The sequence below is a fragment of the Podarcis raffonei genome, chromosome 7, assembly GCF_027172205.1.
Source record: "Podarcis raffonei isolate rPodRaf1 chromosome 7, rPodRaf1.pri, whole genome shotgun sequence".
Classification (NCBI taxonomy): domain Eukaryota; kingdom Metazoa; phylum Chordata; class Lepidosauria; order Squamata; family Lacertidae; genus Podarcis; species Podarcis raffonei.
In genome coordinates this window covers 33,674,949-33,692,094 of record NC_070608.1, presented here as the reverse complement: position 1 = coordinate 33,692,094, position 17,146 = coordinate 33,674,949, and the positions used below count along the sequence as shown (strand labels likewise).

Below are 17,146 nucleotides of genomic sequence, written 5' to 3'. Positions count from 1 at the left end.
ACATGAGGCAGGTTTGCTACAGCCCTTCAAAAGGAGACACACGTAACCCTGGGGACTAGGAGGGCTATGCAGAGACTGTGGCACATAGTCCTACAATTTAGATCACACTTTTTTCTCCATTTGCCGTGTTCATGGAAATGTCCGCACCTTCTTGTGCCTCATTCAAATTAGTATTTCCTCAAACAGCCCCAAAAATGGGGGTAAGGAAGAGAATGACTCTTCTCCTTACGTCCAACCAACCCTTCAGAATCCACCATCTGAGAATACTGGTCTCTTCCAACACCAGAGTTGGGAGGCACACTGGGTAGAATGATTTTCCTGGTTTAATGAACAGTTTGGTTTAATCAATATTTGCTTGCTGCGTTATCTGTAGCTCACTAATCTCTTGGCTGCTTTCTGCCATTCCATGGGGAGAAGCAACTCTCCTCCTTTTATTCTCTTACCCACCCCACCCCATTTAGTACAGTAGAACAAGAGCTATTGGGGGGGGTGGCGGCAGGGAAAGAGGATGAAAACATCTGAACATTTGGTGTCATGCTGGACTCAGCTAAAGGGCAGCAGATGTCACTGGGATGGCTTTTGTTGTGCTGCAAGTGGCCAGCCTGAGCTTTAAGGGCCATATTACTGTTTTAGCAGCTCTATTGTCATTCATGTTTCAGGGAGACAATCCCCATCCCATTCCTGTTTAAGATCCCAACAAAACATCTGAGATTGCCAGAAGCCTCTGCGGCTTCTGCTTAGATCACTTCTTGTTTTACATTTAAAATACTCTTGTGGGTAGAATGCAAAACAGTGAAAATAAGTTTTTTTTTCTACAGGTTTGTTTAGGAAGCTTCCCTTGCTGTGTAATCCAACCATTTATAGGATATCAATCTTATATCTGATGACATGTTTCATGGTTTTTGAATGGCGTTATTTCTTTATAAAGCTTGTTGAATTGATTTTATTATTCTTAAAGAGTTTTGTTTTGTTTTTACCTGTAAACTGCTTCAGTGGTCTTTATATACCAGGAAGTAGTCTATAAATTTGTATAATGATAATGATAATTGGAATAGTTTCACTGTGATGACTTTCTCCTAGAACTTGTGCAGTACTTTTCTTCAATGGATCAACAGATCGAAGAAAGATATTCAACACCTCAAATTGAGAATGATGTGGAAATATGCCTACATTCAGGTTTTCCAAAGATAAATCAATGATAAATGTGTATTATCCAGCATTTTGTTACAATCTATTCTCCTCTTGGCCTTTGGAGCATCTAATATTTGCAAGCTGGCAAAAAAGAAGAAGAAGAGTGGTCTCAGATTTGAGCTACCTCTGAATCAGTGCTGAACTGTACACTAATGGGTGACTGACCAACAACATCTGTTGTGGGGGGGAGAATAAGCTGCAAGGATACTTGTGCACTAACATTCCCACTAAAAATGAAAGCAGAAAAGTGAGAACAGACATCTGATCTAACCAAAGACTCAGCCATTATTATTACACTTAATTTTTGGTCCCCTCCTGACTTTCCCATAGAATGTTCTTTGAATTATGGAGGAAGTGGTAAACGGGCCCTTTATGAAATCTTTCTTAGACAGGAGTTTGATAATTAAGGTGTAGACAATGCTGTTCACTGGGCTGCTGTTAGGGCAAACTGATTTTAAATGTGTTTTGAGGTATTTTAATTATTGTTTGCAACTAATTTGTTTTATTACTTTATTTATTGTGCTGTTTTTAAATATTATAAGCCACCTTGAATCCCAGTTTGGAGGGATATAAATCTATTAAATTTAAAAATTAATTAAGTGTAACTCTGATATATCCCAGTTTAACTCAACTAATTGCACACACAAACACTCCTCCTTTAAAGATGTAGCTAAAGAGGCCATCACCACTCTGAGGCTGTTGTTTTTTAACAATCAAACAGTATAAATTCTATGAAATAAATAAAATAGCCAGGGTCCCCTCCTGCTTCCTTATATATTGTGTCCATTTCTGCAGCTGCTTATTTCCATTTGTCCCAATGCAATTCCCTGCTCTGTTTTAGGGTTATGTTTGGATACTGCTTGAACAAAGAAGAAAAACTGAAAACCATTTTGTCTAATACAGCTAGATATACCTCACATATACACACTTTACAAGAGCTTATACATACACACCTTAGTTTCAGTATACTGTATAAGATGGGTACTGAATGGGCATGAATCAAAAGCTACCTTTTTAAAAGGTTGATGTGTTTATGTCAAAAAGTATGGTAAGAAAATTAATTTAAGGAGGAACATCTAAAACATACACTTGGAGCAAGTCCCCTGGACTGTGAAAGGAGAAACAGGTGCTTCTGCATTACCTAGTGATAAATTTAACTATAAGCTGTTAAATTCAAAGAATGCCAATCCTTTGAGGAAAATACTAGAGGAATCGGCTTACCACAAGTTACCCTTTTTCCTGTTGTGAATATTCTGTCTCCAATAGAACAAGCAGCATTTCCTAATAGTAAATTCTTAAAATTGTAATTTACAGTGACCCTTAGAGATTAAGCCAGTTTAAAGCCAAAACAGTAAGAATGCATGCAACACACACCTATCTTGTACAAACACTAATTAAAGTTTATACATGGGGAGTTGACTACGATTGTCATTTCTTTCTTCCCAGTCTCCTCATTTCAACAGAGAACACACATTCTTCTATTTTAAATTCTGCTTAAATCAAAACATTGTTGGAAGAGGCCTCTTTAACTGAAGAGACTTCTCACACAAAAGAACACCTAGAGAGCTGTTACTTCTTGCCAGAACAATAAAAATTGCTTCTACAAAGTTTCTGCCTGATCGATCCATGGAGCTGTCCAGGGTACTTGTTTAGTCCTGAACTAATGTCATAATTATTCATGATGCATAACTGGTCAATGTGTTTTAGGGTTTTCAAGTTATTTCTGCAGTCTGGTTCTAGGGGAAATGTATGTCATGACTCTGGGCCTATTGATAGCAAATAAAAGACTAGGTAGCTAATTAGTTTTTAAATAAAATTTATTTTTATCCCACTCTTCTACATCAAGCATTCAGGACATTTCACAAGTAAAAAACACAAATCAAACATAAAAATTAGAACAGAAGCAACACACAAAAAGTAGAACAGAATAGTGTAAGAACAAAACATTGAACAGATGGGCTATATGCCAGAATGTGGGGACACCCAAGACAGATTCAGAGATCATGGAGACTGGTTGGAAAGGAGACAGAACAAGTAGTATGCGGGTCCTAATCTAGGATTGGGCAGACTTCAGGTTTGTTGGAACTACTTTGTTTTTTAGTAGAACCCCAAAATTTACTAGCAAGAGCCAGACTAAACCTTATAAGTAAAAAAGAGAGGGAGGGTGCCTCTGAATACATTCTGAGCCTAGGCATTTTTTTTCAGTAGCAGAACTGAACTTTATTCATCGTCTTCATATTATTTCTGTGTAGCTCTCTTTATTTGGCAGTCTAATTCAGGTGGGGAAAGTCATTTTGTTAGTGGTGCCAATGTTCAAACAAATTGGGAGTCAGAAATCCTTGCAGATCCACTGAAAAGCATCTATCAGATGATCCAGAACTATCTTCAGCTTACCCCAAACCATGTAGGGGAAGTTGAAAGTACAAATTGAGCTCAGTTGGAAACATTTAAGCACTAGCAAGCTACGACCCCCAATGCCAGGTCCCAATTAGCATCCCAGCAACTGTGCTCAGAACTAACTACAGTATCAAAATTCAAAAGCTTTTCCAAGGGCTGCACCACATACAGCAGTTCATTACATCTGAGGTCCCCAAGGATCTCGATGCTACAGCACATCTGTTCAAATATTACAAAACATAGACAAACATGCAAAAGGCAAGAAACAAAGCTAAAACACAACTCTAGCCATTCAGTCTTCCACGTACTCTACAAATCTTAACATTTATGTAAAGAATTTTTATGTATATTTTATGCTTACAGGATTTCATTTTACCCACCAAAACAAGACAGACATAATTTTGAGCAGCAATAATAAATAGATCAGTGCAAGTCACTAACATTTGTATACCCAAATGTAAAATGTAAAATTACATTTAACTTCCAACAGCAACACACAGTCACACCGTATTTAAAGAGTAAGGCAACTCTCAAACCATAATCACAAACATTCCAGCCCATATTTCTTATACTTATGCGCAAAGCCTATAAAAAGTACAATTTGCTGTAGATTATGTTTGAACAATACTTCATAAACTTTATATTTCCTTCCCCACTTCAAGAGTGCCAACAAGCTATTGTTTCAAAGTGTTGCCTCAGTATTAAACATGGAATGAATTTTGAGATAAAGAAAATTGGGCACATTTTCAAAAATTAAATAGTGTAATTTTAAAAAGAAATATACCTGCTGATGTGTTGCCACTCTGTTCTCCAGCAATGAGCAGGTGAATGCCCTAGGTGACAAATGGGCTGGCACACTGGACAGGAAGGTAGGTGGGCAATATCTTAGAGCCCAAAGGAGAGCATCCTTGACATAGAGCCAACAAGTGTCCAAGCAGACAGGTAAGGGGCAGCAAGTTAACAGATGAGTGAATGGCTGGCAGCTAGTAACACCACAACTAGCCTTTTTGCGGGTAACTGTAATAAGAATAGAACAGGGTTGGAAGTGATTTTAGCAATTCTCCCTCCCTATGCCACCACCCCATTTGCTCCAGTGAAGATTGGGGGGGGGGCTGCAGAGAGCAGGGGAAATTGCTGAAAACTGCTTCCTTCCCTGTTCCGCTGACAGAAGGCTTAACATCCACTGAGCAACACCACTGAATACAAACCAATACCCCTAGAAACACATTCACATTGACAAACCTTTCAACAAATTCTAGCAGCACAAAAACATAGAAATGAGCCAGCAAAAATTACATACATTCTCTCTTTTTTAAAAATTGACAGCAAATACAATGTATTGGAAGTGCAGAAATATTTGCCATAATTAAACATTGTGTTTTAATTTGGCATAGGTGGTTATTAAAATGTCTTTGGCATCTCAGGATAAAATTTTCTGGATTCTTCTGGATAATCTTCATCTCAGTAGTTTTTTGCCCTAGCACTCCCCTGAAACCAGGCCCTCTCCTCAGGTGATCAGGAGAAACTGGTTTTCATTTCCACCTTTCACAATGCAGGTAAAAACAAAGTTCTCCCCACCCCTTAGCCAAAGGGAATGGAAGGTCATGTTCACACCACCACTTCTTATAGGATCCAATCAACTGATGGGCCATCTCCCATTGCAATGTGTTGGGAAAGGTGTGCAAGTGTGTTGAAAAACCTCCCTTCCTAACACACTGTGATGGGGTTGAAAACTGCTGCTTCCTGAGCTGATTACAGTGGGATCAGTCAAGGAATGGCTGGTTTTCATCCCCACTCCAATGTTAAGAGTGTTGTCTAAAGGCCTCATTCCATTTACTCAACGATTTATGCTTGCACAATGGAACTTTCCACTTCTCCTCCTCCCCAATTTGTTCAAGAATTAGGAGAACCCCCATAAAAGATTGGGGGGGCATGCAAAGGGAAGAGGGGAGAGTTCTGTTGCACGAGCAGAAATTTTGCACTAAGGGAATGAATGACTTAGCACTGCTCAGCTGTTTTGCACAAATCAGCTGAAAGGGGCTGAGAATGGGGGAGTGATTGGTGTGTGTGTTTTGAGCAGGGCAGAAAATAGTGTGGCACCACTTTGGCCCTAGAGAATGTGGCCCTCAGAGCATGGGGATAGGTTCCTCACGCCTGTACTAGTGGGTGAAGATCACATCCTGAGCAGTTGTATGTAGTTGTATCTCTCATTATCTCTATTGGGTAGGTAGTGCTACATTAAAACCAACACATAACAGAAAATGCCAAACAGATGTCCAAATGGTTTGCAACCTATTCGTTAGCTTTCTGGCTAATGGCCTGTGTGAAACTTCATATGGAAGCGGAATTCTTCTACCTCTGAAAAGGTCTTGCCACACAAAGTACAGGTGCGGCAGTTGTCTTTAGCACCATGTGTGCGCCGCACATGGCTGTCATGGGCAGCATGGGAAGCAAATGCTCTGCCACAATGTCTGCATTTAAAAGGCTTCTCTCCTGAATGCTGGCGGATGTGGGTGCGCAGGATGCTGGAGGCGGTGAATGCCTATGGAGATGGTGAACAAAATGAATTGTTGGTGGGGCGGGAGGAGAAAGGGATAAGGAAATTGTTAGATGCAAGTTCCTATAGATAAACAAACCTAGGTCAGATAGACACCCAAACTGAAGAAGACAGGGCTAGACACATTAAAAATTAAGCAAGATTACTTTAGATTTCAGGTGGCATAAAAAGCTTTTACACACAAACAGCATTCACACACAAAGCTACAAGTGACAAACAAGATGAAAGGAATCACATGCTCACAAAATTGTAATTAAGTTACGATGCTTGTTTCTACAGCAGGAGAACCAACTGGGCTTTTGCAGGGTCTTATATATGGCAGATAAAATCCCAGCCTCACATGTTCACAGCCAGTGAAGGCAGGATGCGGGAAACTATGTGCAAATCACAGCCAAGCTATGGCATTGTGTAAATAGCCTTGAGCAAGTCATCATTATCTCTCAGACAAGCCTAGTTCACAAGATTGTAGTGGAAATAAAAAGGGGACTCACTCCATATGCATTCCCACAAGCTCCCCTAAAGGGCAGGCAGGCAACACATGTGACAAATCAACTTACAAGTCAGTCACGGCAACCTAAAATTCCATCAACCACACCACTGTTTTATAACAGTCTGTTCAGGTGTGGGACCCCAGGAATAAAAGCTTGGCTCAGAGAGCCTTATATTCACCTAAGGAGGCTGAGACTCCAGTTTATTGCAAATAGAAAACATTGTATTTCCATGCCTTCCCAGATGCAGTAATAACAAATGCATATGTTGGGAGACCTGCCGTGTGTCTTCTGCATTACATCTAACATAGTTGGGGTTCAACGTTAAATTCAGAATTAAAACAGATTAAACTGAGCATGCCAGAGAACATAACGTCCTACAAGCAACTAAAACCTCAAGGGAACTGCAAAGGGCATGGTTGTCCTCACCTTGTTGCAATACACACATTTATAGGGCCTTTCTCCAGAGTGTACTCTCATGTGCTTGTTTAGACTGGAAGACTGAGAGAAACTTTTGGCACATACAGAACACTGAAAAGAGAGAACACATAGGACAGTTTTGTGGCTGCAGCGACAGTTACAGACATTTTTGCTGGCATGCAACATGTATGCACATTTAAATAGCAATACAAGACAAGAGATTTAGACAGGAATACAGACAAGACAAACATAACTGATAATGTGCTTTTTATATAAAAAATAATGTATGTAGAATGTAGAAACATACAAGGTTTCAACCTATATGTATGAATCATGCCAAGAAGATTATTCTAGCCACAGCCCCTGCCTGTACTACGTGCCTTCGCTGTGTAGGCTTGAAAGCTACATACTGATTTGCAGATTCCCCTCTAAAGATGCTCTGATCTATTTGTGGGCACTTGGGTGCACAGTGATAACAAGGCCTGAGTGTGTGATTCTCCCCACCACCACCACCACCACAAAACACTTTGGCATAAGCCTGTAGTCTTGTCCAATACTGGAGTATCGGTGCCTACTATATAGTTTCACGCATTTTCAAAGCATTGATATGTTAAAGCAGAGGCTGATCACACACACGCATATACAGGTGTTCCGGGCCCTCGCACTCATAAGTGAAATCGTGTAAAGTGGGGAGCAGCTAACTTTAATAAGGAGGGCATGCAGGGAGGAAGGGGAGGGAGAGAGACTCATTATTTGGGGCAGCTGCCTAGCCTGAACTGAGCCTGCCTACCTGAGGGGGAGCCGGTGTGTGCAGCAGCAGTGGCTGGCCACAGAGGGCAGGGGCAGAGAAGGGCGCGCAACGTAACTGGTACCAGGATGGGTTCATGGACCCACAATGGAGGTGAGGAGAAGCCGCTAGTCAATCAAAGGCCACCTTCCCTCGCTGAGGCAGCAACTTCTGGGCAGCAGCCCCAAACAAGGAGAAGTCTATCTATCTATCTATCATCTATCATCTATATCTATCTATTATGAGGTCTCCGAGTGGGATGCATGTAAGGGGAGCTGCACTTGTAGTTTGTAACTATTTTACAAAACTATTTTAACATTGTTAATTGTCTGGGACTTCTTAATTGCTTCCACTTAATTGCTACCAAGCTGAGGCTCTTTCTGTCCCTGTAACAAGGGATGAAAATGAAGGAAGATGTCTCACTTTTTCCTCCCGCTTAATCAGATTTCAAGGATAGGGAATGAGATAACTGAGTTGAAGTTGTGTTTATATGGCCAGCTGGGCTTGAAGAAAGTGCAATGCTAGTTCGTGAGAGGTTGTTAGTGAACAGCCCTCAGTTCAGAAGTCATGGTTGGATGCTAAGTTAATGTGCTAGCTCCTCCCTCCTCCCATTCCTGTCACCCTTTGTGGAGAACAAAGCACCCGAGAGAGGTTCTACATCTGGGGTGTTCTCTGCAGGTTTTACGGCAGAGTGGCACAAATCAAGAAAAAAACTAAAATGTTGTAAAGCTGTCCTAAGTCAGTTGGACTGAAGTTAAAGAAAGTATTTAAAAATACTTTTGTTAAAAAACCAGAAGCCTTTTTATTGGATATAGGGGGTGAAGAGATACGAAGGGAAGATAAAAAAACTGTTTATGTATGCAACAACTGTGGCAAAAATTCTTTTAGCTCAAAAATGGAAACAACAAGAAGTACCAATGAAAGAAGAGTGGCAGATGAAGATGATGGACTTTGCAGAATTGGCGAAGCTGACAGGAAAAATCCGAAACAAGCACCATCAAGTATTCCAAAAGGACTGCAGTAAATTTATTCAATATCTGAAAGATTATTGTAAGCAATTAACATCACTAGCAGGGTTATCTGAAGACTTGTAATGAGAAGTTTATTTATTTACATTTTGAGCTATTTTGTAATGAGTGTGATTAGAAGTGGGAAACATACGAAATGTAATGATATAAAGGTTAATTTTGAAAGCCATGAGGTGGGAGGGAAGGAAGTTGATAGACTCTAAAGAGCCAGGGTGGTAAAGTGGATAATAATGATGTGAATGTATATTATTAAATGGAAGATAGTACTCAGCTATTGTCTGGAATAGCAATCAAGTCAAGTGACAACTTTTCAGAGCACATTCCCAAGACTATCTACTTAGAAGTAAGCCCCAGTTAATTTAATCAGACATACGCCTAGGTAAGTATAGGATTGCAGCCTCAGGCTATAGTTCTATAGATACATAAAGGCTGGGCTGTCAGTTACTTCTAAGTAAAAGTGGTTGAGATCAGTTTCTCACTATGAAATGAGAGTTCTTTCCCCTCCCCCTGCCAGGAGCTCTAACACGATTCAAATAAGGAGCTGCTCTTTAAAATATGGCACTTATGGGAATTCCCCTTTGCCTAGTTCATCTTTAATTATTCCAGCCAACCGAAGATACTGGAGAGGCTAAAAGACAATTCAGTGCCGTGGAATCCTTGGGTATAGGAGGGGAGAGGAGACAGAAAGCACACTTATCTATATTTAAAAGTTCCATAACCTTTCCATTTTGTAATTCTGTTTCCAAAAGTGTAGTGCAATTGCAACTAAATGCAACACCACGCTTCTAAATTTCACAACAGGTGAACTCTCCAGAACCATTACCTTGAGGAACTCAGGAATTCGCTCCACCCGATTTCATTGCTAGGGGTTTTGTGTGAAGATCACTACCGTCACAAGCAAACCTCATTGGCTTTGAATGAACTGGGTCTGCTTTCAGACAAGTGCGCTCCAGGGTTGAGGCCGAACATTTGCTCCAATAAACCGCACGTAATCATAGTTTTAAAAAAGGAAGAAAAAGGGGGGGGGCAGCAACAAAACAAGAGGAAAAAAAGATTTCAGGGCAGAGAATCAGCAGAGGCGGTGCGTTTTGCAATGGTGGTTTCCTGGAGCTGCAATCACTCCCTGCAGTGAAGCAGGAGAGTAGCTTGAACTCTCAGCGTTGTTTTTTCTCGAGAGGGGGGAGGGGGCACAATTAGGACCCCTTCCCGGAAGTGTCACCATGGTTTTCCTTCACCCCCTAACTCAGTGGTTCTCAGACTGTTTTCTTTTGGACCACGCTTTCAGAAGGAAAATTTGCAGGCGCCACACCGATTTTTTTTAATCGATAAGAAATACATTGGAAAAGACAAAGAAGCAACTCCTAGCAGTGCGTGACTTGTAACTCAGAACCCAGCTGCTTTATAATATGATGATGGGACACCCAGGGGAAAAAAATGCACCCACATAATAACATATAATATTGATTGTATTTGAATCCTCCCGCCACCCTTTTCTGCCACACCCTTTGAGAACCACTGTTCTAACTAGACCGCAAAGAAAACGTACTCTTAATAGATAACTACTGCATTGAGTCTCTGCCTCAGCCTACTTATGCGGAGCTTAAACGAAATCGGCAAGTGCCAACGGAGAACAACCTATCACAGTCCATTAGACTCCTCCGCATTCACACACACAAATGCAACACGTAACAGCTGCAGAGACCTTCAAGGGCATCCTTTGTGACACGCCGTATTTAAGCCCGATGCCATACAAAGCAATGCTTACTCGGAAGTCAAATTCCATTGCTTTCCATGGGACTTACTCCCAAGTAAGGCTACACGCACGGAGCCCTTTATGAAAACGACCAAAAGACCTTTTTAAAATTAAAAACAGGATAGTAAAGTGCCCGTTGGATGAAACCACAATCACGCAAAAGCAAGTCACAGAACACAGAGAGAGAGGTACACGGACCGTTCAACTTGCCCACGATTCAAGGCTAATTGAATCGTCCTATTGAGGACGATTCCCTTTGGCAATCCTGAATCTACCGCCTGAGATGTCCCTGCCCAACAATCCCCCCCCCTCCGCACACATTCCACCACATTCCCCGAGGCTTGCTTCCATTCCCGAGAAGCGTGTTGGGGGCGGGTGGCACTCTGTACTCTTTGAAACACTTATTTCCTGCTGCTCCAGCTGCGGCGCCAGTTGGCGATCCCTTACTTTGTGAGGCCTGTGCTTCTCGTGCACGTGCAGGACGTGGATCCTCAGCCGGTCCCTTTTCTCAAAAGATCGCTTGCAAAGCTGGCACGGGAATTTCCTGTCTCCTTGGTCCACGCACCGGGTGTACTTCAGGTGCTTGTCGCGGTAGTATTTGTAGGCGAACACCTTGCCGCAGCGTTCGCACTTATAGCCCTCCAGAGACTCTGAGGGTGAGAAAGGGAAGGAAAAAGCCACCGTCAGGGGTGGTTGGTTGTTTCATAGCCACCTAGTTTCAGAAGCAGGCGCGCGCACAAAAAGTGAAAGAGGGAGGAGGAGGAATAAATGCAATGAACTGGGAGTTTTATAAATGGACAACCAGACTATAAAGTGAAGTATTTAAGTTCTTTTGAACTTGCAAGCGGTATTTGGGGGGGGGGGGAGAGAGCCAATGTGCAAACAGAGCAGACCGTTCAGATTCCCGGCTGCAACAGCTCTGAGCGCGATTCTTACGGAGCCTTGGAAGGTTGCCAACTGACCTTCACTGTGCGCCTGGACAGGCTTCCCTTCCGCCGTTCCCTTCAGGCTGATAGGGATGCCCAAGAACTGCAAGTAGCAATCCCCGTACCAGACCAACAGCTCCTGGCCGGGCGTGACCTCTTTGCAGCTCTCGTAGAATATCTGCCCCTGGCACTGCAGGGCCGTCAAGTTCTGCTCCTCGGGGAAGCGGGCGCAGTTCACTAAGGACATCCAGTTGCCGGAGGAGCCCCTGCCGTCGATGAAGTGGCTCAAGCGGCCGTTCTCAAAAATCTGTTGGGATGGACACACAAACTTTACACACGGTTGCTCACCCCGCTTATAGCGAGAGCAGCAACCCAGGAAGACAACGCCGCTCCTGGCAGGGAGAGGAGGGGGGAATCTAAACGCCCCTTACTGCTCCCTCGCCCCACTCACGTTGAAAGGAAGGGGTTTGGCGTTCAGCTAAACTGCAATCCTCATGGACACGCTTAGTTAGGAGTTAGCAATGGGGATTGCTTCTAAATCAATCTGCGCGGGATCTTTTCATAGTGATACGGAAGGGGAGGGCATGTGTATCCACCCTTTCCCACCAGCCTTCAGAGGGTTCGAGGCGATGACCTCAAGGGCGCCCAGCCCTACAAGAACCCCTCAGTCCCCTCACTGTTGCACAAGCACCACACATAAACCCCAAGCCCAGAAATAAAAGTGCCTTTTCCTTTCAGACAGCGGTGGAGGGACTTCTGGACTTCCAGATGGGACTAAAACACTCATCTTACATAACCACTGGCCCTGCTGCCTGAGGCTGCTGCGAGACCAGCATCATACGCCCTTTGTTTATTTTTTTGCATTTATATTCCACCTTCCCTACAAGGAAGCTCAAGGCAGCATTCACGGTCCTCTTCCTCCCATTTTATCCTCAGAACAACCCTGTGAGGTAGGTTAGGCTGAGAGACTGATTGACCCTACGAGTTTCATGGCTCAGCAGGCCTCCTAGTCCAATACTCTTACCATTACTCCACACTGCTTTCTTCCTAAAACACCCAGCTGAGGATGGAAATGCGCTATCTCCCTTAGAAAGCTGGAAGCGCGTGCGCATTTACTGGGAGTAAGACCCCTCGGAACCAGAGAAACTGGTTTCCCAAGTACTGTAAGCGCGGTGATCAGCTATGCAGAGGCGTGGCTTGAGGCATCCAGCCCCCCTCCCCTCGGAGAAAAGAAAGCAACAGTACATCAATGAATTGTACCTCCCACATCAGGGAATTGTCATCGTAAGTCTTGATCTCGCTGATGTTGACAACTTTGCCCTGGAAAGGGCCGAAGCGGACGCCGACGGGGATAGTCTCGGTGCAGAAGACTCCCAGCTGCGGACTGTCCTCGTAGACGGTCTGCAACACCGTCAGCCCTACAGAGAGGAAACGGGGGGGACGGGGGGAGGAGAGAGGAATAAGGGAGAGGGATTAGTCTTTGGGTTGAAGAAAACGAGGAGAACTCAAAAGGATCAGCCTTGATCCCTCTTCCCCAACCACCCCCTTGACAAAAGCCAAACCAAACAAACGCAGCTACCTTCCGGGAGTTGCAGAGAAGACCTGTCTAGGAGCGGCGGCTGAGCATCCACTGCGCCTAACGGGAAAGCAAAGGCGAACTAGTACTGCAATCAGACAACTGGGAGTAACAGCGCAATCCCAACCATGCCTACTCAGAAGTAAATCCCACCGAATTAAATAGGTGATTCCCATGAAAGTAGAGCGAGGGTTGCCGTTACACCGGGTCTACGGACCCTGCAATAAAATAGGCTGGAATCAATATTTGCCTCATTGGAATTTGAATAGAAATGCACAGGATTCGTGCCTTTACCCTTAAACTTAAACCCTGTTACACCGGAGTAATACATCCGAAATAAACTACCCCACCCTTCAGTGCCAACAAGATAAGGTTAGGAAAGTACTGCGCGCGGGCACAGACACATCTAAAGGTCCCCAATCTGTCCCCAGTTTAACCACTTCTCTGAAGCATATGGGATGGATAGTTACAGTGGGGGTGAGCGGGTAATTTATTCCATAGCCCTGCTGTTAAAGTGCAGGATTTCCTGACTCTTATCTGGCAAAGGCGTTGGAGCATGATCAGGGTCTTCTTTCGCAAGAGAGAAAAATTTAGATTCTCCTATTTGGGGGGGGGATTAAAGGTAACAAAAAGGGGAGTCAAGAGAGACTCTCCAGAAGCATTCAGAGTTTCTCCTTCCACAGAAACATTTTTGCTTTGAAAACGTATTTAACCAATACATGGAAGATAATAAAATAATTACACCAGTTCCAAACCCAATGCTTTTTAAAAATCACTGATAGATACAATAGTTTTCATCAGTTTAAGCAATAAACTGTTGGGCTAAAATAAAATAGAGAAATTGACTCCAGCTGTGCCATTATCTAGTTTTTCCACAGAACTGCTCCGATTTCTTAAAATCCAGTTTAATTTTGCCTGCAATTAATGGTTGAACTTCTACTTCACTCTCTCCTCCCACCCCCATCCTATTTCAGTCATTGGGGGGTTTTTATATAAAAAGGGGGGCGTACTTTTCTTTGCAAAATTTGGACAGAAGTTGACCACGGCTGCACCAGACTCCTTCTAGGATATTGCCATCTGCCCAATAAAATCAGCCCACAAATTCCAGCCACTTTTCTTTGTGTGTGCACCAAAAACCCAGAATTCAAAGTATTAGAAGGGTTGTTTTTGCCCCTGTTATTTAACCCCGGGGGCAAAAGTTTCCTAACAATCTTAAATCTGGGAGCAGATTTAATGGGGTGGGGAAAAGTGCCATTTTCATTTGACGCCACGCTTTCCTTTTATTTGAGGAAACGTTCCTATGCAAGGAGCCTCGCGTTGGGGCAGTGAGACGTCCCGGCAAAAAAAGCTTTTGTGCAAACTTGGTCGTCCTTGTTGAAAAGTTTCTTCCTATGAAGCAGCCACCCTCTCACCCCAAGCCCGCCTTCTTCCTGCCCTCCACCCTCCACCCTCTAGGCTGTGGGGAAACCCCGCGCGGGTGCCTTCCTTACCCGGGCTGCGAGGAGGGTGCCCGGCTCCCGCCATGGCGCCCTGCTGCCTCCCTCCTGGCCCGGCCCCGTAGAGGACGGCGTGCAGCTCCTGGGCGGTGAAGCGGTAGGTGGGCGCGCGCTGCTCGGCGTCCGGAGCTCCGTCGGGGCTCTTCTTCTTGGGCGACGCTCCCTCGGAGACGCGCCGGCGAGGCGACTCGCCCTTCCGAGCCAAGGGCGAAGGGAAGACCACCGGCAGCGGCTGGGGCCTGGGCAGAGGAGGACCGGGCGGCGGCGGCGGCAGCAGCTGAGGAGGCAGGAAGGCGGCGGCGGGCAGGCGCGAGAAGGGGAAGGGCGCCAGGCGAGGCGAACCGGGGCTCAGTCCTGCTCCCAGGGGCGTCTGGAAAGGGCACGAGGAAGGCTGCGCCTCGAGGAAGCGCGGCGCTGGCAGGACCGGGCCGAAGGGGGAGGCGACGCCGGGCCCGGGATGGCAGCCCCTCAGGAGCATCAGCAAAGACTCGCTGCTGCCTTCGCCTCGGCTAGGCTCGGCGGAGGAGGAGGAGGAGGAGGAGGCCATTGAGGAGCGCGGCGCTCCGGAAAGCGCGGAAACCTGTGGGGGGAAATAATAAGGCAGGGCGGGTGTGAGAGGCAGCGCGCGCCTCGGGGAGGGCAGAGAGGGGGAGGGGGCTACCTGCTGGAGGAAAAGGTGCTCATGGAGACTCGTTATGGGGTGCATTGTGGCCAGAGAGCTGAGGGAACGGAGGAAGGGCAACTTTTCCTCAGGCACAGTGGAGCTGAGGATACCTCAGCTACTGTCAGTTTCCGTCCCCGGAGGCTTATATAAGGCCACCGGATCACTTCCCTGTCAGGGAAACGCTCTCCGCCCTATTGTCCCGAGACCCTTTCATAAGTCCCCACCCACCGAGGACTCTCCCGGAGGGTCGTCATCTCTGAGGTGTGGCGGGAACACCCAAAGCGAACACGAGGGGCTAATGCGAGGCAAATGGACACGAAACAACAGGAGCCCCAGCTGTGACAAGTCCAGGAACGCTTCCTGCACCGAGGAAGGGAGCGCCAGTTATCGACAGAATACAGATAAACAACCATATCTTAATCCTAAGCATGGCCTCTCAAAAAGTCTACTTAGAAGTAAGCCTCGCCGAGTTCAATGGGCCTTCCTCCCAGGTGTATCGGGGTCGCGACCTTCTTCCCGCCATCTCCCCTCGAGCTTCGCTTTTTGGCGGGCTTCTGGTCTGTCACTCTCCTTGCTCGCAGCCTGAACCTTTCCTCAGGTGTCCAAGTGGATTCGTGAACCTACCGATTCTACATGAGAATGTGGGGTGCTTTGGGGGGGGAGCCCCATCCCCATGGATTAGGGAGACTTTCTTCCGAGGGGACCAGAGAGCAATATTAACCTTCGTGAGAAAAACGGGCTTGAAATCCATCCCGGGACACCTTTCATCATCGCGCCATTTCCACAAAAACAGACCCGCCACACCGTCCTCTTAATGATTGCCATCTGCAGGGTGGTTTTAAACCACCTTCCTAAATTCCAGCCCTTCACCATTTACAGTGCTTGGGAGCCAGAAACATTCAAAATAAATCACTGGGGGGAGGGGATGTATTTAACTCCAAGTAATAAAAAATCTCCCCATGCTGCTTTTCATGGGGTAGAATAAGTAAGGGGAGGAAATGCCTGTCAGTGTTCATTTTTTAGTTTCCCATATCATGCTAGGCTTATTTCTGAATAAAGCTGCCTAAGATGAGGCTGTAAGCGCATCTTGGAAGAGTAAGCTCCTTTGAACTCGGATGGAGCTACTCGCGAGCAAACTCTCCTAGGGACTGCACTGGAAGGGATCTGTGACTTTGGGAAAGCTCTGGTCCAGGGAAGCGGCGCTTCGTGGTGTTGCTCCCGCAGGTCTCGTCGCCCTGACGGTGCTCCCTTTCCGCCAAACCTCGAGGAGCGCCTCCTCGAGCAAGCAGCTCTCGCAGAGGCGGCGCTCCCCACCATAGCTGTCAAGGATTCCTCGCAAGAAAAGGGAAAAGTTGACAGCTATGCTCCCGACTCGGGGGCTCCTCCTGCACCTTCCATGGCTGGCCAGGACCAGCTGAAATGCCCCCTTCTGCAGCCGCCCCACCTCCTGAAAGACGTCGGATTGCGCACAGAGGAGGCCCTCCTGCGCTGCGATCCTGAAAACCCTTTCTTCTCTGGGAGATAAGTCCCATTGAGCTCCACGGCAGGGGCGCCCTTCTGGGAATGAATAAGCCAAACAGAGACACTAAAAAGCGAGGGATGCTATTCAGAATCCATGCGGGGAAAGTTATCTCTGCCTATGAAATAAAAATGACTCCAGGGACCAGCGGTGGGTTAAAGACTTCTTTATGCTCCCTACTTAACCATCAGCCAGATCTTTACAGGGACTTGTGGTCCACGTCTGGGATCTGACCCACTGCAGTAGCAGGGCTTGCTGTCGTCCCAGCACCTCCCTGCTATCTTGCCCTAGAGACCCAGGACCGGTGTCGCCTCGGGGAGGCTCGCGTCGCCAGCCCAGCCACC

General features: G+C 45.6%; 1 protein-coding gene across 1 annotated transcript; it reads right to left on the bottom strand.

Moving 5' to 3' along the window:
• Nucleotides 1-3,039: 3,039 nt before the first annotated feature.
• On the bottom strand, nt 3,040-15,166 carry PRDM14 (PR/SET domain 14). The gene is made up of 7 exons (XM_053395935.1): nt 14,614-15,166; nt 13,127-13,183; nt 12,808-12,965; nt 11,584-11,854; nt 11,069-11,271; nt 7,063-7,164; nt 3,040-6,130 (listed from the first exon to the last, which is right to left on the bottom strand). Exons 1-7 carry the CDS (start codon nt 15,164-15,166, stop codon nt 5,900-5,902), a joined length of 1,575 nt encoding a protein of 524 aa, XP_053251910.1. The 3' UTR covers nt 3,040-5,899.
• Nucleotides 15,167-17,146: the final 1,980 nt, after the last annotated feature.

Excerpts from the sequence above, each read along its gene's own strand:
- PRDM14 (XM_053395935.1), bottom strand. The coding sequence starts at position 15,166 with ATGGCCTCCTCCTCCTCCTCCTCCTCCGCCGAGCCTAGCCGAGGCGAA. Across the intron at positions 11,272-11,583 it reads TGTCCAGGCGCACAGTGAAG|AGTCTCTGGAGGGCTATAAG; the intron begins GTCAGTTGGCAA and ends TCTCACCCTCAG. Across the intron at positions 7,165-11,068 it reads AGAAGCACAGGCCTCACAAA|TGTTCTGTATGTGCCAAAAG; the intron begins GTAAGGGATCGC and ends CTCTCTTTTCAG.